Here is a 21,007-nt window from a genome sequence, read left to right as displayed (position 1 = left end):
GGCCAGGCCCAGGGCTTCCTGCGGTGGAGGTCTGGATGAGGCGCAGTCCCTCCACCTGCATGGCTGCGGCCTGCGCCGGCAGGCAGAGGAAAGCCGACGACCGACGGCCCCACTGCTGAACCTCAGCCTTGGTCCTGTTCCCACTTTCATTTCTAAGAAGAGAAAAATCGAAACTGTACTCAGCTGAGAGTGAGTCACAGGAGGCGTGTCCGTCGTCCCCGTCGTCCGGGACAGGTCGCCGGGACACCTATAAAGGCAGGCGGGAGGCGCACGGCAGCCTCAGGGCGCCGGCCACCATGTGGACGCTCGCGCCCGTCGCGTTTGCCCTGAAAGCGCTGAGCGCCTTCGTGCAGCCCCTGGGCTCCCTGTGCAGCGGCCTGGGGCCCCTGCTGCTCTGGCTCCGGGCGGCGCTGCGGCGCGCGGGGGGCGGGGGCGCCCGGCCGCTGCCCCGGAGGGAGCCCGGGAAGGCCCGCGGGCGAGGCGAGGCGGACGGCGAGCCGCCCGCCACCCCCACCAGCGTCAACTACCACTTCACCCGGCAGTGCAACTACAAGTGCGGCTTCTGCTTCCACACGGCCAAGACGTCCTTCGTGCTGCCCCTGGAGGAGGCCAAGCGCGGGCTGCTGCTGCTGAAGGAGGCGGGTGAGTCCCCAGCGCCCCGGGCCGCCGCGCGCCGGGCTGCGGGGAGGGGCCGGGGGCTCGCGCAGCTGGAGAGCTTCCCCGCAACGTCAGCCGTTCCCCGGGCACAGTGAGGATGCTGTCCTGCCGGAGGGCGGGAGGGTGAGCTTGGGGACGGGCGCCTGGACCGTCCTAAACCGCAGAGCCGGCTGGCTGGCGGGTCCGTGGGGCAAAACCATCCTCCTGCACCTGCTGGGCGTCTGTCCGCCCTGCGTGTGGAACGAGCCAGGTCGGGGGAAGTTCTGTTGCGCTGGGTCTGTCCAAAGCTTTAAGGGGCTGGGATTTTCCAGCAACAGTTAATGAGGAAAGTTTTAAACAAATACAAATGCTTTGGCTTAAGAAACGCAATGTTTGAGTCTTTTATTTTGGATTATTTACGTGCTTTTACTATGACACTCAAACTATTCACAACTCAAACAAGGGAAAGACTTTGCTCGCAAGACCTGCTCACTGAATGTCGCCTCATCAGTAACTCGCAGGTGTCTCAGAGAGAGCTGGGCACCCTCAGTTCTAAGGTGGCATCTTCCACTCCACATCTGTCCCTCCTTCTCCCCTTGTCTTTCCTAGGGCCCCTCCTAAACTAGCAACATCGCCCGATTTTTCTCAACTTGCTTAACTTTTTAAAAGATAGAGAACACACAGAGAGAGACCTGTAGACATCCTGAATCTCACAGAGGGACCACACCCAGGTGCACAGCACAGAGATCTAGACAAAAAACATCAGGGTGCCCAGAGCGCCTGCTCACTTCCGGCCCTGCCCTTCCTCCCCGGGGAACCACTCACTTGTCTTCTAACACGCAGACTTGTTTGGCCCCGTCTTGTACTTCCTACAATGAAATCGCATGTTTGCCCTTGATTGGATCTGACTTATTTTGCTCCCCCTTATGTCTGCTCAGTCACCCACAAGAGCTCAGCCAAGGACTGATCCGTCTCGCCGTTGCCAGGGGTCTAGCTCAGGGTCTCACCAGGTCTGCTGCATTCATCTCACTGTCTGTGTCCCCACTGAAAGCACGTTACCTTACTAAAATATGCTTTTGAAGCCTTAACTCCCCCACTTAATTCTCTCACATGGTTTCCAAGCCCAAACTCATTAGCACAGCCATCAGGCTCAGTGCGGCCACGCTCTGCCCCAGTGACTTAAGGGTCCTATGCTGTGGGCACGTCATGTCACGCCCGTTACCCCCCAAAACCTGAGCCATCAAGCCTGTAACAGCACTGTTCTCTCCTCCTGGGATGCCCATCACCCCAGTCTCCACTGGTGAACTTCCCAAGCTCTTTAGAATTATTCCTGGTCCTTTTCATGCAGGATGAATCCCTCTCTGTGTCATTTGTGATCACATGACACTTGTTACAAATGCATATTATAGCAGGTTTTTTTTTAATTGAATGAAAGACTCTTTAAATTCTTTAATGCTTTTCAATTTTCAAAAGTTTCACCTATGTGATTTCATAGAATCCCATTATAAACCTTTTCCCCCCACCTTCCCCCTTCCCTCCCCCCACTGGTAACCTCTGGTTTGTAAGTGGCGGGAGTCTGCTTCTTTTTTGCTTATTCACTAGTTTGTGGTATTTTTTTAGATTCCATACATAAGTGATAACACACAGTATCTGTCTTTCTCTGTCTGACTTATTTCACTTAGCATAATACCTTCCAAATCCATCCATGTTGCTGCAAATGGCAAAATTTCATTATTTTTTATAAATGAATAGTATTCTGTAATATATATTTATATATATACCGTGTCTTCTTTATCCATTCACCTGTTGGTGGACACTTTTAAAAAGTGTAAAAGCTTTCGCACAGTAAAGGGAACCACCAACAAAATGAAAAGACAGCTGATGGATGGGAGAAGATATCTGCAAACGATTTGACCCTTCTAAGCTCTTAACTATGTCTCTACATCCTGTTCCTTCCATTCTCTCATTCTTCCATCCCCTCTAAACCTGCCCCTCAGATTCATCACTGGCTACACCACTGTCCGATACACTGTTTCACCTTCTTCAGTTACCTGCCCCTGTTTAAGCACACTTTTAGGGGACACTGCTTTTATTTGATAATAATGATCGTCACACAAGCTGCCTCCTCGCAGGTTAGCTTATGAATAGTGAGGTGATGTAATGTATCACCGTCCCACTGTAGAAACATCTGAGAGTAAAAGAGGGTGCTAGAGATGACTGCCTGGTGAGATGTGGTTCTCAGGACAGCAGGACCGTCCCTGGGAAACTAGGATAGAGGGTGACGAGACCTCAAAAGACCAAGGGCTTTGGAGCTCAGGGACACCTCCCAGCCCCATTTTTCCCTAGTCTCATTCTCTGTTGCCTTTAAAGTAATAATGGAAGTTGGCCAAGTGGAAAAAGAGAAGGAAAATCCATGTGCTTTCTGCCCCAGGTATGGAGAAGATCAACTTCTCGGGCGGAGAGCCCTTTATCCACGACCGGGGCGAGTATCTCGGCAAGCTGGTGAGATTCTGCAAAGAGGAGCTGCAGCTGCCCAGTGTGAGCATCGTGAGCAACGGGAGCCTGATCCGGGAGAGGTGGTTCAGGAACTACGGTGAGCTCTTCGTGTGACACTGGACTGTGGCCGCTACCGTGGTCCAGTGCATTCTTTCCTTCCATCCTGGGCCTTCAGCCAGGCCTGCTGGGGATCAGGAGGGACAGAAAGACAAATGTGCTTATTCTCTTCTCTTTGCAAGCTGTGCACGGTGTTTTGGTTGGTTTCGTTCTGTAGGGCTCTGGGTAAACAAGTATGTCCGCTATCAATGGAGCAAGTGTTTAGTGGAACCACGAGTGGGGCGGATGAACACAATTTACAGTTTTGCAAGCCCCAACCTTATTGTTTGTTTGCTACTCATGTTGAATTTTTAAAATATTTATGGAAATAAGTGTATTTGGTAGTCTCGTGTATAAATTAATTGCTTGGACTAAAACAGTTGTTCTTGTCTTTGGCTGCATATTTGACGGCTGAGAAACTTTAAATAAAATATCTGTGTTGGGTCTGAACCCCAGGCTAATTACATCAGAACCTCGTGGCATGTAGACAGACCAATGTGGGGTCCTCCAAGGGATTCCACTGCACAGCCAGGTTATGAACCACTGATCCTAAGGTTGCAGAGGGCACTCACAGCTAAGTTTTACATAGTCAATGCTGATATCCTGAGAGCAGTACCTGGAATTTAGGAAGTATTTGAAAAATGTTAGCTATTATTACTGCTCTTGTTTTAGGAAACACTTCTTACTTCACTCTTAGAGTAAAATGTTCTGTTCTTGCTTTGTATGAGCTGTTTGAGCCTTGAAATCACTCAAAGGGGAGTTGCATTTATGATCTGTTGAGGAAGTTCACAGAAAATCTCTGCTGGTGAAGATGGTGAAGAAATGGAGGTGGGAAGATAGAGAGGGCAGGTGTGGATGTGGGTAGCATATCCTATTGGATGAAGGTTCACAGGAAGACCAGAAGGCAGTTAGTTAACATCAAACCATCTGGGAAGGGAGTCACTCAGTCAAAGAGGGGTTCAGAAGTTTAAAAGGAAGCTTTGGAACCATATTCAGAGAGAGAAGAGAGGTCAGGGAGAAATGTGAGCAGAGAATAATCAGTTGGGTTTGCCAGCTGTGTCCCCAGGCGCCACTCTCCTTCCAAGATGGGGTCCACACGCTTGTCAGTGTGGTGTGAAGACTGGGGGCCAGAGGACTGCTGTATCTGAGGGTCAAAAGCTCAGATGCTTGTATGGGAGAGGTGGTGCATGTTAGCAAATTTGGAAGTGTGTAGGGAAAACCAGCGTTAGTGGTGGGGAGACAATCCGGAAGTGGGAGGTCTACTCAGAGCCGACACGTGGACAGCCAGGTGTGAGTTTCCACCGATTTTCACACTACAGTGGAGTTCAGGGTTGGCGTTGCCATATGCTCCAGTTATTAAAGACGCATCATAGCTCTACAGTCTATGTTAAATCTCCCAAATAAGAACATTTGCAAACATTCTGAAATACTGTTAGATGTCACGAGGAAGAAACATGATGATGTGTCCCTATGTGGTCCCTAATCCTCTGGCCTAAAGACCTGATGTCTGGATCCTAGGACGGAAAAGCCTAAAGTGGTCGTTTTCCCTCAGGTGAATATTTGGACATTCTCGCCATCTCCTGTGACAGCTTTGACGAGCAAGTCAATGTCCTTATTGGCCGTGGTCAAGGAAAGAAGAACCACGTGGAAAATCTCCAAAAATTGAGGACCTGGTGTAGGGATTACAGAGTGGCCTTCAAGATAAATTCTGTCATCAATAGATTCAACGTAGACGAGGATATGAGGGAACAAATTAGAGAACTGAACCCTGTCCGCTGGAAGGTAAGCACCATGTCTCTTTTCTGATTGTAGTTAAGAGAACATTCAGTAGAGACTGGCTTGAGTGAAACTAAAGGTACAGAGAGCTCTGGACACAGTGAGCCAGTCAAGAAAGTGGGTCCTTGTGTTGCAGAAAAATGTTACAGCTCAGTTGTGACAGCAACCTGGATCTGGGCTAGAGACCAAACAGCACATGGAGAGTTGGAGAACTCAGGTTTATTGCAACAGCAGGCCCAGAGGAGTTAACTCTCCAACCTCTGGACCCCGTCTGTCGGTTTACACTGGCTTTTATAGGCTGCCAGTTTACACTTTGCAACATCAGATGTAAATGAGGTATAAGGAAAATTGACTAATTAAGAACAAGCTTTGTAGTAATGGACCAATCAGGAGGGAGAGAAACAACCAATCAGGAGTGAGGGAAGTGGACCAATCAGGAGTGACAGAAATAATCAATCAGGAGTGAGCTCCATGCAAATGAAGTACTACAAATGGACCAATCAGAAGTTAGGGAAATGAACCAATCAGGAGTGGAGGAAATGAACCAATCAGGAGTGAGCTCAGGGAATCAATAGAATTTTATGTTTAAGTAAGCTGTTTCAGAGGCAAAAAGTGAGACAGAGCCTCTGGGCCAGGGAACTGGATGGTGCTGGCAGAAGAGTAGTAGCAGGACCCCTGCTTGGGGGTCCTGCTGGTCTTTTTATGGGGCTTCCTGCCTCACTTGGTCAGTCTTTCAGCTCTGCTAAATTTTAACCACTTACACTCTCTCTGCCTCAACTACCCCTTGTGCAAACTGGAACTGATTCCCTTCTGGAACACTGTGAAAGTAAATATTAAAAAAAAAAATACGCCAAGTGTTTGGAGATGCTCTGAAGGTTATGTTCATAGGAAGCCTAACTCAGATATGCTCATTAAAATACTAAGACTGATTTCATCTCAAAAAATCTTGGCTTATTTATAAATGGATATATGTTCTTCATAAATTGTTAGTTCTTTTTTTTTTCATTGAATCACTAGAAGATACTGTGAGCAAGGACATCTCCGAATTGTAGCAAAATGCATTCACCCAGATGCATGCTTTAGGACTGGCCCCTTTATCAGCTACTGAAAAGTCCAGAGTTCAAATACACGTAAGCCAATCCAGGGTGTTTTTGCAGCATCTACAATGTGCAGCCTCTAGCAAACAATTATAAACTAAAGGCTTCCACCTCGACTGTCCTTCAGAATCAATTCAGGGAACTATTTAAAAACAGCTCCTTAGGCTTCATCCCACCCACTGTCCTGAAACAGATTAGAGCGAAGGCTTGGGTGAATATGGGGTCTTAACAAGCTGCCCCAGCGATCGTTACGTGGCTCTGCAAAGTCTGTGCCTGAACCCCAGAGTAGAGGCAAGTAAGGAGAAGATGTAGACTTCAATTCCAGCAAGGGAAAGAGGCAAGCAAAACTCATGTAAGATAAAGCTATGTGTGCTCGGATACCGTGGGAGGGCAAAACAGGCCAGGTTTAATTCTGCCAAAGCGCCAAGAAGACTTCACATAGGAGGTGGCGTTTGGCTGTGCTCTGGCGGGTGGACAAAATTTCCACAGGTAGGGAAGAGAGTCCTGTCCAGACACAAAGGAGGGAGAGGATTAGCTGCTGTCTGTTTGGAGAACAGTGTTCTCCTCCGACCACTGAGGTCTGTGGGCTGCAAGCTGCTGTAAAGCTGGATCAGGTGCGCCATCACCCACGTGCTTCAGGACCTGGTCCCAGCGAGGCAGCCCCCGCTGCGGGAGGCTCCGGGCTTGCAGGCTGCGTCCACAGTCAGCAGTGCCCCAGCGCCCGGCAGGCCGGGATTCGTCAGCAAGCGGGCAGCAACCAACTCAGGCTTGCTGCGCCCAGCCGCTCCCGCTCACCACACCCCTCCGCCCCGCCTACTCCCCTTCCCGCTCCGGTGACGTGGGTTTTTTCGCGAGAGGCCCCTCCGTTCCAGCAGGTGGATCCTGGACCCCTCCCCAGGGAAGATGCCCACGTGTGTCTTCCCCGCCTGACACTGGAGTGAGCGTGGGATTCTGACCCACGCGGAAGTCCCACCCCTGCCAGGCTTCTCTCCTCCCCCTCTGCCTGGACTGGGGACGGGTGCTTTGGGTACAAAATGAGTGGTGTACCCTCCCAAGACAGCCTGCTGAGGAAGACAGCCACGAAAGCAAATGGGAAAACTACCACGTGGCCAGAGCCAACAAAGGGGGTGGGGGCAGAGAAGGGGTGAGTGGGGGAGAGAATGAGCAAAGAAGGCGATATTTAGGGGGCACTTAAAATTACTTCTAAGCCGACCACAGTGTGCATTAAATGCTTCCGTGCACGGAAACCGTTACCTGGGCTCTGTGCGGCTCTGACCTTCAACAGCGCCACCTACTGTCACCTTGGACAAGTGCCTGGGGCTGAGTCCTGTTCAGGTGCGGGTGTCCCTTGTGGTGGAATAATGCGTCTTACACACACATGAACTGATTTACTTAAAAGGGTGTTGGAAAAGGCTATTAATGGCTTTGGAAAGCTGTCTTTCCTATTCCCTGAAAAACAAACATGTTCTAACAGCCTTAATAAGCTTGTGTCAAAAATCAGTAGACACAACATTTTGAAAACACTCATTTCTCGGTTTAGGGCTGAAAACTGATTTATTTTCTTGATGCCTTTTTATAGCTCATATTTCCTTCAATTGTTTTGCAGTCTGAAAAAATAGCTCCGCAGACTGGATCAACACCATCTAGACCAGTTTTTAAAAACGTGTATTTTAGGAATGTTTGGGCTTCTAGTATCATATCTCTAAATTTCGGGGCACGATCTCGTTTCCCTGGAGGAACGTCTTTCTAGCATGTTCCTTAAAGGGGAGAATCTTTTTTGCTCTGGAAAGATGAAGCCTGGTTCGGGGGAAGTGAAATTTGGGGCAAAAACTGATGGAAAGTGCTTCACGAAGCCAACACTACACTTGTGTTCCAGGTCTTCCAGTGCCTCCTGATTGAGGGTGAGAATTCTGGAGAAGACGCCCTGAGAGAAGCCGAGCGGTTTGTCATCAGCGACGAACAGTTTGAAGGGTTCCTGGAGCGCCACAAAGACGTGCCCTGCCTGGTGCCCGAGTCTAACCGGAAGGTTGTATGAAACAAAGTTGCGTTGTTCCCCATCACAAAGTAGATTGTTTCCAAAGAGGGAACTTACTTCAGAGGGCTCTGGAGAGCTGGGGGGAGCCTCAGGGCGGAGGCAGAAGCAACGTTTCAGGGATCTTTAGGTTTCTAATGTGAAGAGTTGGGTCAGTCCTGCTGGTCCAAATGTATATATTACGTAGATCAAACGATGTTCACCAGAGCATGTCTACACTGGGGAGCTTCCAGGTGTTTCCAGAGGCAGGGTAAATAATTGGTGTGTTCTGAGAAGCTAAGGAAAAAAAAAAAGAATTTCTTGTTCAAAGCTTCCTTCCTGCAGTGTTAAGGATGGTAGTAAAAAGTCTCCTGGTATTTATCGTCCAGAGAACAGGTAAACTCGTGTTCACAGCACGGAATGTCATCCTGACCAAACAGCATATTCCAAAGGCTGTTAGGGAGAAGGCTAAATCCCCATGATCTATTAGGCGCAAATGAAGAACAGTAGGCAGAATTCATTTAACCTTTTTTTTTAAATTGAAGTACAGTAGTCGGTTACAATGTGCCGCTTTCTGGTCATGACCTTTACTCCTAGTGTGCAAGTAAGTACACATCCCAGGGTCATCCTGGGGTACTGGGAGAACCGGTAATTTCTGTTTACCTTGATAACTGTTTGGACTTTACATTTTTCTAAGATAAATTGTATTATCATTTTTTAAAGCATTTAAAAATCAAAAGCTTTTCCCATCTTCCGCCAAAGAACCCACGTGCAGCAAAATCTCTCCCTCACATGCTCACATCCTAGTAGGAACTGCAGAACAAAGATTCATTCTTTATACTTTAGAACTTCTGAGTAATGTTGACCAGAGCATCTCTGAATCGGAGGCAGGGCAGCTCTGGAAAAGAGGAGAAAGGACAGAGGAGAATTCTTGTATCGATGCACTATCAAATTTGACTTCTTAAAATTTGTCTCAATTATATAATTAATGTGAAATCAAAGAAAATAGAAATCATAATAAGTGTTGCTACTTGTTGAGCCAGACGTCATTACCCCCATTTTAGAAAGACTGAGGCTGAGCCGTAGTGTTAGCTGACCTCACCAACCAGAGGCAAGTGAGCTGACCTCATCCCCATCAGAGGCAGGGTCAGTGACCCCACTTAGAGCCCAGCAGGGGGCAAACGAGGATCTGGATGACCCCAAAGCTTGGGAAACATACTAGTCAGTTCATTTCCAACTTCGTTGTACAGACAAACCCCCAGGACGCTTGTTAAAATGCAGATTTTGACTCGGCACAGTGGGAGGAGAAATTATCTGATGAGGATGGACCAGAGTTGAACCCAGGCGACTGGAGGCTCCTCGCTCCTCCACTGTCCTTGGCACGTACCTCCTGCCCCGCTCCCACACTGGGAGCTGTTCCAGAGATGCACCCTTGAGAGCGTGTGTGGTTGAGGCCACCTGGACGGTACATGTAACTGAACCCATTTAAGGCTTCTCTGTAAGCTTTTAAGACTCTGGCAGGGGGCTGAGATCCCCTTGTCTTGCAGGCCACCGAAGACAAGCCCTGTCTGGAAGTTCCCTGGCTTGTTAACCCCACCACCTGCCCATGTGGAGTGGCTGCCTCTTTATCTGTCTCTCCTTGCCCTCCACGTATGAGAGGCTGGTTTCAGATTTCACCCAGGGAACTCCTGAGTTTGCAAACCAACCAGCAGGTCTGAGGTGGACCCATTATTCAACATTTTAACAAGCTGCCAGGTGACGCTGATGCCACCGGGCCACCTTCAGATGTTCGAAAGCAAAGTCCCGACCTAGCCGTGCACAAGAGTTAGCAAACTCCAGACAGTGGGACAAATCCAGAATGCAAGCCAAGAATGATTGGGGAAAGAAAATCAAAACAAGAGTGGCATTTGTGACCAATGAAAATTATACAAAATGCAATTTTCAAGGCCCATCAGGAAAGTGTCAGTGGAACACAGCCACACCCGCTCTCCAAGTGCTGTCTGCAGTGGCGACGCCTGCAGGGGCTGTTCGTTGCTATGGAGACCACAGGGACAGCAAGGCTGAAAATATTTACCATGTGGTCCTTTACAGAAAAACTTTGGCAGAATAGGGTTAGGCAGTGAAGGAATATCCTCCTATAGATGTGTAGGTACGCCCTCTGTAAAAGGCATAATTAGTTACAGGTAACACAATATTAAAATCCTCAGGCAAGCTCTGAGGTAGCAGCATTAAAGGAGTTCTGCTTTGTGCATTGAACAAGGTGGGCATCGGAGGTGAGGCGGACACTGGGGATATTGAACAGTGAGGGACCGGGCTGGAGGAAATGGGGAAATCAGCCGGAGGATTTCATTGTCAGAGATGCTTCTGGAGTCCCCCGTCCAGCATGGGGCAGAATCCAGCCTGCTCGGATCTGTGAGAATCTGAATAGACACAAACAGATCGCCTGGAGATGTGTGTGAGGCAGGGATGGGGCGCTGGCAGGTGGCTCAGCTTGTAAGGGACACACCCAGGGACACTCAGGAGGAGAAGCGTTGAATCCAGAAGTAATCAAACCCAAACGTTGTCAGACAGGCTGCTGAGCATACACCCTGAAAATTACGCCTGATGCTAAATTTGTGTATAATTTCTCCTTTGCAGATGAGAGATTCCTACCTTATCCTGGATGAATATGTGAGTATTTCTCATGAATTATAAAATGGTCCCTTAAAAAATGACCAAGCAGCAATGCCAGTGTTGAGTTCTAATGAGCATAACCATTCAGCCCGGACTCGTTCTTCCGAGCCGGCATTTCATATTTGTATTGTCACTGAGCAGCATTAATATCATGGGGACTTTACCGTGTCAAGCTCTGAGCTAAGTGTTTGGGCTGGTATTGGCTTGGACTCGGTCCTGTGTTTGCACTGCCCCCTCAACACGCACACACACTTGATGGTGTCTCCCATGTGGCTATGGATGCATGGATGTCACATGGAGGCGACATCACGCAAGGCAGACTCCTCTGTTCTGCCATCTTTGGCTGGGTTCTCTGGTCACGGGGCGTCCAGGGCTCTCTGCGGCAAGGGCATGCCACACTTCACATTACTGCCTTTAACACCTCAGATGCTGCCAGCTGGTCCTCTGACAGATAACTCTTGGCTTTGCAGAGAAGAGGTTACAGTTCCTCTCCAAAAGCCACTGATATGTCTCTGTCTCACTGCCTTCCAAAGGCAAAGATAATCAGCCATTCTCAAAACTGAAACACAATCACTTCTCCTTTGCCCTGTCACTTTTTCTTCTTTTTCTTTTTTTTGGTCCAAATTCATAAATCTTTGCCAATATTTCTAGCACAGGACAAATAATTCCATTCAAAGACCTGTTTTTAAGAAACGAGCTCCAACGAGAACATTGGCTTCTCCGTATTTACACAAGATTTGGTGTTTCAAGAAATGCTTATTGTGACTTTTGCTATTTTACTATTTTCAAGTTAATCAGTGATGCTTCACCATCATTTTATTTTATTTTTTCCAATATGAACTTTCTTTAGGGAGTATGTGGGAAAAGGTGATAACACGAATGTTCAGTTTGTGGGTGCAAGGTAGAGAGGAAGAGTCAAAGGGAATTCATTTTTGGAGCATCATGACTGGTTGGGGGTTTTGACCACTGTCCCTCCACAAACGCTCTGGTCTCTGTACAGCTGGAGTAAGTACAGTGGGAAGAAAATTTACTTTTGGCAATTTAAGAACATTTTGAGTCAAGAGGTATGACTACAGAATGTTCTGTGCCATGGTAGGGCATAGGGAGTGTGGGCACCTGGTTCCCACCTGTAAGATGCATAATTTAGGATAAAAACCAAGGCCCTTAGCAGGGCATGTGGGACGCTTCGTGATGGGGAGCCTCTCTGCCTCTGTAGCTCTTTTCTTATCACTCTCTTTCTTAAAAGAAGCTTTCATTAATATTTGCACTTACATATTCGTGCACACAGTTTTCACCCCAGCATTATCGTCTGCCTGCAGTCGCCCAGACACACCATGGTATTACATGCTTCTGGGCTTTTACAATACCCTTCTCTCCAGCTGAAAATTTCAGAATATAATTCGAATGTCAACATTGTTCCAAAGCCTCACCTGATTACCCACCCCCGGCCCCCAGTGGAGGGACATTCACGTCCTGTGATGAGTGAATAATTGTGTTTGTCATGCACTTCCCTGGCCTGATGTGTTTATGTCGGTGACGGCAGCTGGATGAGTACAGAGAGAACGTCCACAGAATTCAGCATCCTCACTAGAGATGGTGCACAGGTCACGGGAAACATTTGCTGAAATGACTGGAATATCAAAACTCATTCTGAGCAGGGAGGGTACAGCTCAGTGTCAGGGTGCATGCTTAAGATGTATGAGGTCCTGGGTTCAATCCCCAGCACCTCTACTAAAAAAAAAAAATCATTTTGTGTTAGTCCCCAAAACTGAGTTTTACAGGATAAATTACACAGAAATATCACACCTTCTGTCATGAATTCCTAGATGCGCTTCCTGAACTGTAGAAACGGGCGGAAGGATCCTTCCAAGTCCATCCTGGATGTTGGCGTAGAAGAAGCCATCAAATTCAGTGGCTTTGATGAGAAGATGTTTCTGAAGCGAGGCGGGAAATACGTGTGGAGCAAGGCGGACCTGAAGCTGGACTGGTGAAGCCCAGCTCTTCTGTGGGGACCCCCTGGGACCCCACACTCCCACCAACGTTGCTCAGGGACCCCAAATCCAATTTTCAGTTGCACGTGGAATCTGGTTGCCTGTGGTGACTGAACCCGTAAATAACTTGGATGATTGAAATCCGAGGTCGTGCAAGCCCACTGACTTCGTTAATCAGCTTATTCAGAGCTTAACATTTGAGTCGTGTTTACTGGGACTACTGTATTTCCATTTTGAAGTCATTTGCCCAGTCTCTTCTGATAGTCAGTTATTTGCACATCTGGAAAAAGTGCAAATTTTCTCCCCCAATGACTTCTGCTTGTTGGGAGCTGCCTTTACATGGCTGCAATCTTGGACTTTTTACCCAGAAGTTTAGAAATAGTCCATGGATGTTTCAAGGAATGAGAGATGATAATCTTACCCGTCTTCAGTAAGCACCCAGGAGGAGACAGCCCGCCTGCCCGTGCTCTGCAGGGCCCCGGCCCTTGCAGGTTTCTCCAGGAATGTGAGTGATCTCTACTGCCCCCTTTCTCTTCCGAGATTCTTAGCGAAAACAAGGTTTCATGATGAAGCGGCCACGGGGTCAGGGCTTGGACTGTGCTGCGAGTCTGCTGAATCTGTCCAGCAACAACTTGCGAGCTTATTCACATAGGTGGTTGTCCCCCTGCCCCCGAAAAGGGGCAGCTTACTGGGTTGGCATGAGCTGTTTTGTAAAAGCACGGGGTACACGTGGAGGAAAGAGCGTGATGAAAAGTGTAGAATGTGCCTGGATTTTTCTGTAAATGAAGCCGTGGCACACTATAGCATTCCTCAGCTAACTCTGAATCGCCTGAGACACGCCTGTAATCGCGGCCAGTGTGGGAGGATCCAGTGCCTGCCTGTTCTCGCAGGAAGATAAAGCTGGACGGAAAATGCCCCTTGAACTGGGTCAAGGAACAAAATCCTTCCCTTGTGGAAATATCACTTGAAGCTTATTTATGTAACCTAGATAGCATCCCATTGCTTAGAAAAATAATAATTCTCTGTCCTGGTTTTAAAAAAGCAAAATCATGGATGATTTTTCACTCGAGAATTTTTAATCCCGCTGCCATTCCAGCATTGGTCACTAGGTGGCGTTTGAATGTTGCCTGATTCCGCTGAGCCCCCAGCAGAAATTCTGCTTCAAAATCTATTTTTGAGACGTGGTGACTTTGAAAGTTTGGTTTTTCCCTCTTTTTTTCCCTCAGAAAAGATATTCCTACTTCAAATTTTAAGTCACATTAATTCAGCTGAATTGTGTCCTGTCTGCAAAAGAATGATTGCCATGTATTTTTCATTTTATTTTATGTTTTTAAGAAAGAAAAGAAAAAGAATTGGAATACATTTTTCCCTTGCGGGTTCTTGAGCATATCTAAGTAATGATGACCTTAATATAATCAGTATAAACATAAAGCGGTTCCTTTTTTTTAACTTAGAATGAGTGTACTTTGCTGATCGGCAAAGTTTTTCAACAGAGAAAGGGCACGTATGGGAAAGCACAGAGATGCTGTCTGGCATACAGTAGGTGTCCAATCATTATGATCTGAAACAAAGCCTGGATCTGAAGCCCAGATCCCCTGAGCTGAAGTCAGTTTCACTCGATCTGAGGGAAATTGCGTTTCTCTTTCCTCAAATGGGAATATAAATAATAAACTGCACTTGAAAAATAAGCTATTTAAATACATTTTCCAGGTGTTTTTACACCACTGCCCCCTTCCTTATGCACTGTCAGGATTTTCATAGCCTTAATGTTTCAAATATTCCAATGTTCATTTTTTCCGAAGGGGCTGAAATAGGAACTTTTAGCATTAGAGTAAAATTCAAGTTCGGATTACATAACATTTTGTGCTATTTTTTTTTTTTCTTCCTGGTTTTTAAATATGAGTGTCAGCTTCATGAGATAGATTGTGTTTCATTAGAAAAACAAAGGGCAATTTAACCGAGGTATATCGACTTAAGTGTTAAGGTCAACTTAGTAACAAGTCTTGCTTAGTTTAGGCTGTAATAATATGAATGAAATCTTGTCTTACGAAACCTAACAGAGATCAGACATTAGTGATAGCATATGGTTTAAAAAGTAAGACTCGCCTCTGTTATTTAGTGGTAAATGACATGAAAGTCGCCTGTTTTAAGTTGGAAGATGAGTGAGATCGTGTGGCTGACTCATCAGAAGTGGAGGCTCCTAGTCTGTGACTGTCTGGAGTTTGGAGTCTGGTTGTTGGGTTAATAGAGAGAATCATGGTCCTGAAACAAGCGGACAAATTCTCAGTGAGACTCTTTTAGGCAATAATTCATTGCCCTCTGTTGAAAGGACTGTTTAATTCACTGTAAGATTTTAAAGCTTTGTCTTGAGTGTTTATAGGCCTCAGTTTTAAGGAAATATATATATATATTTTTTCTCCGTATGTGATGCTGTTGACTGTTGGTCTCTTGTATTGTAAGGTGTTGTAACATATTAAAGTATTTTTTGTAGATTACCTTCATTCTCAGTGGGTCAGTGTAGTGAAGTCTCTCCTCGGCGTGTGTTTAAGGTAATTGCATGCTTTTACAAACCACCATTGCTCAAGGCAAGTATACTTTAAAAATCAACAAGGTTATCAATAATTAATACACACATTTCAGACAGCCTTCTCGGCAAGATGGGGCAGAGATGAGCCACTGGGGAAAGTACTCCTTGTGTTCTAAAGTGAAAGCCAGCATCCTGGGGACCCAGTGCCCCAAACCCGGCTCCTTCAGAAGGAGTGAGTTGCTGCAGACAGCAGCAGGAGGGCCTAGAACCACCGTTCTCAGTGTGACCCAATCAGCAATCCAAACAGCGGGTGTCTCAGCCCAAGAGCCCCAGTTCTGAGTCACCCACTCAGTCCTTGACACCCTGGATGCACCAGGCCAGCCCGGCATCTGCTTCCACCGTCAGCCTCTCTTCTTCCCCATCATCCCTCTCCTGGCTCCCGGAGCCAAGGGCTCTGCATCCCTGGCTCCAGTGACCGCCTCACGCCCTCCAGACTCAGATTGGTCTTCCCGGGACAGGCAGCCTTCTCCCTGGCACATCCTTGCACTTGACCTCTGGTTACAAGTACTCACTTCTACAGGAAGGATATGGGCTCACTGCCTTTCCCCATCCTGGATAAGCCCAATGCTGGGCTCCAGCCCTCAGGGCAGGAGGCAGATCCAGGGGCTTGAAGACAGTGAGAGAGACTCAAGGGGCAGCACAGGTCCGCGATCACGGTGGCCGGCCCGCGGAGAGCCAGCACATTTGGGCTGCACACCCCAGTGCCATGCCCCTGCCGGTACGTGCCCTACCAGTCAGGGCAAAAGAAGGGGAAATTACACAGAAAACCCACATAGCAAGTCCAATTCGGATGCCACTGAGATGGATTTGAAAGATCAGAAGAAGTTTAACCACACTTTTCCCCATGATTCCAGAAGGAATATGCATTTGGAAATATATGAAAAACAGAGTAAAACAAAATGAAGAGAAGAAAAATCACTCGTAATTGTATCACCCAGGGGTAACTGTTAATTCACTTCATGCCTTTCCAGCTGTGTATATTTTTAATGGGACTCAATTCATACTGTATTTTATTTTCCACATAGTATCTTCTCAAGGCTTTTTAAAGCCAATTAGCATCCTTATACTTTAATGAGAACAGCCAGTTCTTAGAAATTCACACTAAAAGATGAGAGGAGATTCAGTGACATTCTAAAAACCATAGTTAAGTTGAAAAAAATCACTGAATTTGGTTTTTGAATTGTTTAAATATTTGTTTATGGATATGAGTACAATTCGAGTTCTGGGAATTCACTTTATCTGGAAAAAACTATATATCATGATAAAAATAAAGCTTCTCTGCAAGCTCATTCCTGGGGGACCGAGGGAACTGCCCAAAAGTGATGTATTTTTTTCACCCAGGGCCATCTTGACTTGTCCTTGTCAGATTCTGCTCCCAGTTTGATGTGTGAGCTTTTTCCGCACCACCAAGCAATTCTACAACACCAGCTGGATGTTTGTACTACAATTCAACTCAGTTCTGACACTCTTCCTGGCAAGAGCATCAGATTCTACAGATTAAGGGCTGTGTCCCACAAGACCGCCCCCATCACCCCCAACTGGGATGCCAATCACAAGTGCACGTTGTTGCCCAGGCCTCTGACTGATCAGCTGTACTCGAGGATCCAAGGACCCCCTCCCAGGAGAGGGTTACTTTGCTGGACCAGCTCATAGAACTCAGAGAAACATTTCACTTAGCAGACTACTGGTTTATTACCCAAGAATACAGTTTTGGAGCAGCCAATGGGAGAGATGCACAGGACGAGGTCTGGGCAAGGGATACACTGGTACCCAGTACGCCAGTCTCTCCAGATGCATCAGTCTCCATATCCCCATGTGTTCAACACCCTGGAAGCTCTCTGAACTCCTGTCCTTGGGGGGTTCCACGGAGGCTTCATTACATAAGCATGACTGGTTAACTCATTGGCACTTGGTGATTGGACTCAACCTTCAACCCCCTCCCCCATCTGGAAGTCTAGGGGTGGGAACGAGAGTTCTAACCCTACAATCACATGGCTGGGTGCCCTGGCAATCAGCCCCACCATAAGTGACCTAAGGGCTTTCCAGAAGTCCCCTCAATAACATAGCAAAAGATATCTTTTTTGGTGTCATCACCCATTCCAAAGAAATTGCAAGTGTTTTAGGAGCTTTGTGTCAGGAATGATAAGGGCCAAAAATACATTTTTTTGTTATAAATCATAATATCCCGGTGGGAGGTGGGTCTAGCTCAGTGGTACAGCACATGCTCAGCATGTATGAGGTCCTGGGTTCACTCCCCAGTACCTCCACTAAAGAAAAAAAATCACAGTATCTCACCCCGAACCCCCCTTAGCGCCACGCCTGAATAGAGTGACCTCTGTCCCTTCTCTCTTGAGGTTTGTGTTGCAACAAAGTTTCCTAGAACTTCTCCCCACAGGCTGTTACTGAGGAGTCAAGAGACCCCTGTGTGTGCATCTGTGAAGTCGGAGCTGGGTATTTTCAGGAGGGAAATTTCATTGCTCCTTACATCACAACTCAGATGTCACTTTACTCAAGCACTGTTTGTGCTGAACTGACCTGTCTCAGTCAGCTCGGGCAGCCGTCTGTCTTCAAATTTACCCTCTGCAGGAAGACACCAGTCACATGGGGTTAGGGCCCACTGTGCTCCGGCGTGACTCCATCTGAACTCGTTACACCTGCAATGACCCTATTTCCAAAAAGTCATGTGGGGAGGTGGTAGAGATTAGAACTTCAACACACGAACCTGGGGGACACCATCCAACACCCCCAGCAGTGCTGTTGTTGACTGACGGCAAGGACGGATTTCCTCCTTCACTTGCTCTTTCTTTCCTGAACTTTCGTTTTTCTTCCTTAAGCTGTTATGCCTTTTTTTCTTAAACAACTTTACTGTGGTGTAATTTCTGTACAGTAAACTACTCATATTTCAGATGCACAATTTGATGGTTATATGCTTTGCTATTTCGGCTACATATTTTATTGGATAGTGAGGTAGGTTTGCTTTTTTGCATTTTCTTTCCTGGTGTCCTGAGAAAACATCTTGAGCTTTGCAATTTTTCTAGCTCCAGGAGTGTTTGCGGAGCAGAAGGCAGTCTCCCTGCATTTCCATCTTACGTGAAGAGCTTATTTGGGACATCTAGCTGGGAGAGAAAGACAGGCAGCCTTTGAAGGAAGGGAGGCGGGAGGTGGACAGAGGAAGGTTTCCTGAGAAGCCCTGAGAGTGGCAGGGACTTGGCATAGCCCTGGGACATGCGGAAGCTCTCAGCTTCCCGGCCCCCTTTGGAAGCTGCATCCCTGCATCCCTGAAAGAGAAACTGAGCATGGCTGCTTGAAAGGGATGGCGTGCCTGGAGGAGGAGACTGCCGGCGGACCAGGTGACAGGCTAAGAACGACAGGTGACATCCCACTTCCCAGCACTGCAAAGTCCCCCAGATTCTCGCGTGCCTCTGGGGAGAGGCAATCAGAAAAATAACCCACATTTAATCTTTTTTTTTTAATACTCAACTTGCTTCTTCCATTTTTTCTTTTGCTCTAATTCTCTTTATATAGTTTTAGTGTTTGCTCTAAAGGTTGTAGTATGTAGAATTACATTTTTATTTTCAACACATTTGGGAAATTTGAAATCACTGCTTCTTCAAATTTTCATTTATTTTTTAAACAGCGGTACTGGGGGTTGAACTCAGGACCTCGTGCATGCCTCGTGCATGCTAAGCATGCACTCTACCACTGAGCTCTACGCCCCCCTACAAAAGCTGGCATTTAATTTAAGTTAATTTTAAAAGTTAAAGAAATGTGAATTTTCTGTGCATTCAGAATGTGTGGTTACAAATTCATACAAATTCCATTGTCTAAAGAGTTTTAATTTTAAGCCACGAGTGTGAATTGAGAGCTTCCCTCAATTTTGTGTCTAGAGAAGGAACTTCAGAGTGGATTCCCAGTTCTCCAGCCTCGGGACCACTTACTGCGGTGGCACTGATGCCCTGGCCCATAGCCATCTAGCACAGAGTCTCGCCCTTAGTAGGTAATTAAAAGGAGGCTCGTTCAGAAAGTGAACGATGTCACATGTCCATGGGCACAAACACTCAGGAACAATGGGTAGCTTTTAAATGAACCTGACAGGACAAACCACTGGGTGAGATGGTTGAGAGCCATGACCTGCGCAGAGGGCTGGACTGAACACCAACCAGTGATGGGTTGGATGTGACCTTGAGAGACACAGGCAGCTTATTGGAGAAGACCAGGAAGGTTGCCTGGTGGCCCAGCCCAGAGCAGATGATTCCAGTCTTTATTTATTGAGCACTGAGTATGCTCAAGGCCTTACGGGAAATTCCATACAATTACATCACTGCTCTTCTACAGAACCTATGACCTAATAATCAGACAGTAAATATCCAAAATACGAAGTGTAACAGATGCCACCATCAGCATGGAGGCACACTATTATACAACCTCAGAGATCTGGAGATGGGGAAAGCAGCGACGGGTTAGGAGGACTTCACAGAGCACAGAGCTACGTCGTGCAGCCTGCCGCGAACTGGACTATCCGGCGATGAGGTCTCCTTTCCCCATCTCTCCCACAACAATCGTATTAACAAAAACAAACATAGGAGTGAAGTCACATGCGCGTCACTGCATAAGCACTTACAGGTCTCAGTGCCACAGCTGGGCAAGAGGTAAGACGTTGGTTTTGTACCTCAGCCCTCTCCCTGCCGGCCCCCGATCCTCCGCCCCAGCCACTGGCTTCAAACCTGTGCCCCTGCTCACCACAGAAACGCCTGCATCTCAGGGTGGACCACACATCGTCTTCCCTGTGTGCTTCCTATCGCCCATCCCTCATTCATTTAATCCTTCATTCATAGGCAGTACTTCCCTGGCGCCCCGACCAGTGCAGAGGAGGGAGGTGTGAGCATATTTGCTGTAAAGCTCAGGCCTTTATTCGGAACCATTTTCATCTTCCAGTGAGAGGCTGGAGCAACGCACTGCTGTTAGGGTTTTTCCCGTTGTGCCTTTTTCTTGAACGATGACATTTGCACAAAGAATTTGACAGAGACATCAGAATTCATATCTAGGGAGGGGAAATATTTACCAGAATAGCTTCTCAATGTGGATGAGACAGATTTATGTTTTTTTTTTTAATATGTGTATGTAGTGGGGAAAGACAAATTATGCAGATTGCCAGAATAGTTAAGAATCTTCTAGTTTAACTAGGGGAAAATGAAACAAATAAGAGCCCAGACTACGGAGTCCTTACAACTTTGCAGTTATTTTGAGATGGCTTTATGTATATTTGCCTATTTAATCTCTAACAAGCTCTCTCTGACCATCTGCATTTTTCATATAAGAAAACTGAAGCACAGGGAAGTTCAGTAACTTGTTGAAGGTCACTGGGCTGGGGCATTAGAATTCAGAGCAGACAGTGTGGAGGGCTTGGTGTTAAGGAGGAAAAATATGATGTTGGGTTTTCCCACACTTTTGAAGAAAAGAGTCTGTCCATTAAAGGAGGCATTCTTTCATACATACCAGTAGGTTTTGTTCAGCTGTGTCTGCCGGAGACATATAATTTAACACTTGTTTAACTTCCAGCTCCCAGAGGGAGTGGCCAAAATAACTCTCACAGGAAAATTCCACCTTCAAAGATCTTTGACTCAAACAAGCTAGAAACCCTAAG

At 46.9% G+C, this 21,007-nt stretch overlaps 1 protein-coding gene across 1 annotated transcript; it reads left to right on the top strand.

Annotated features, from left to right (window-relative positions):
* Nucleotides 1-271: 271 nt before the first annotated feature.
* RSAD2 (radical S-adenosyl methionine domain containing 2) lies at nucleotides 272-15,271 on the top strand. The gene is made up of 6 exons (XM_031466510.2): nucleotides 272-642; nucleotides 3,068-3,229; nucleotides 4,781-5,010; nucleotides 7,978-8,127; nucleotides 10,750-10,782; nucleotides 12,612-15,271. The coding sequence occupies exons 1-6, from the start codon at nucleotides 297-299 to the stop codon at nucleotides 12,774-12,776; spliced, it is 1,086 nt and encodes a 361-aa protein (XP_031322370.2). The 5' UTR covers nucleotides 272-296; the 3' UTR covers nucleotides 12,777-15,271.
* Nucleotides 15,272-21,007: the final 5,736 nt, after the last annotated feature.

This window comes from Camelus dromedarius, chromosome 15 (genome assembly GCF_036321535.1).
Source record: "Camelus dromedarius isolate mCamDro1 chromosome 15, mCamDro1.pat, whole genome shotgun sequence".
In the NCBI taxonomy this organism is placed as follows: domain Eukaryota; kingdom Metazoa; phylum Chordata; class Mammalia; order Artiodactyla; family Camelidae; genus Camelus; species Camelus dromedarius.
The sequence above is the reverse complement of the archived record's forward strand: the minus strand, read 5'-3'. Positions and strand labels throughout refer to the sequence as shown.

Excerpts from the sequence above, each read along its gene's own strand:
- RSAD2 (XM_031466510.2), top strand. The coding sequence starts at position 297 with ATGTGGACGCTCGCGCCCGTCGCGTTTGCCCTGAAAGCGCTGAGCGCC. Across the intron at positions 643-3,067 it reads GCTGCTGCTGAAGGAGGCGG|GTATGGAGAAGATCAACTTC; the intron begins GTGAGTCCCCAG and ends TTTCTGCCCCAG. Across the intron at positions 8,128-10,749 it reads TGCCCGAGTCTAACCGGAAG|ATGAGAGATTCCTACCTTAT; the intron begins GTTGTATGAAAC and ends TCTCCTTTGCAG.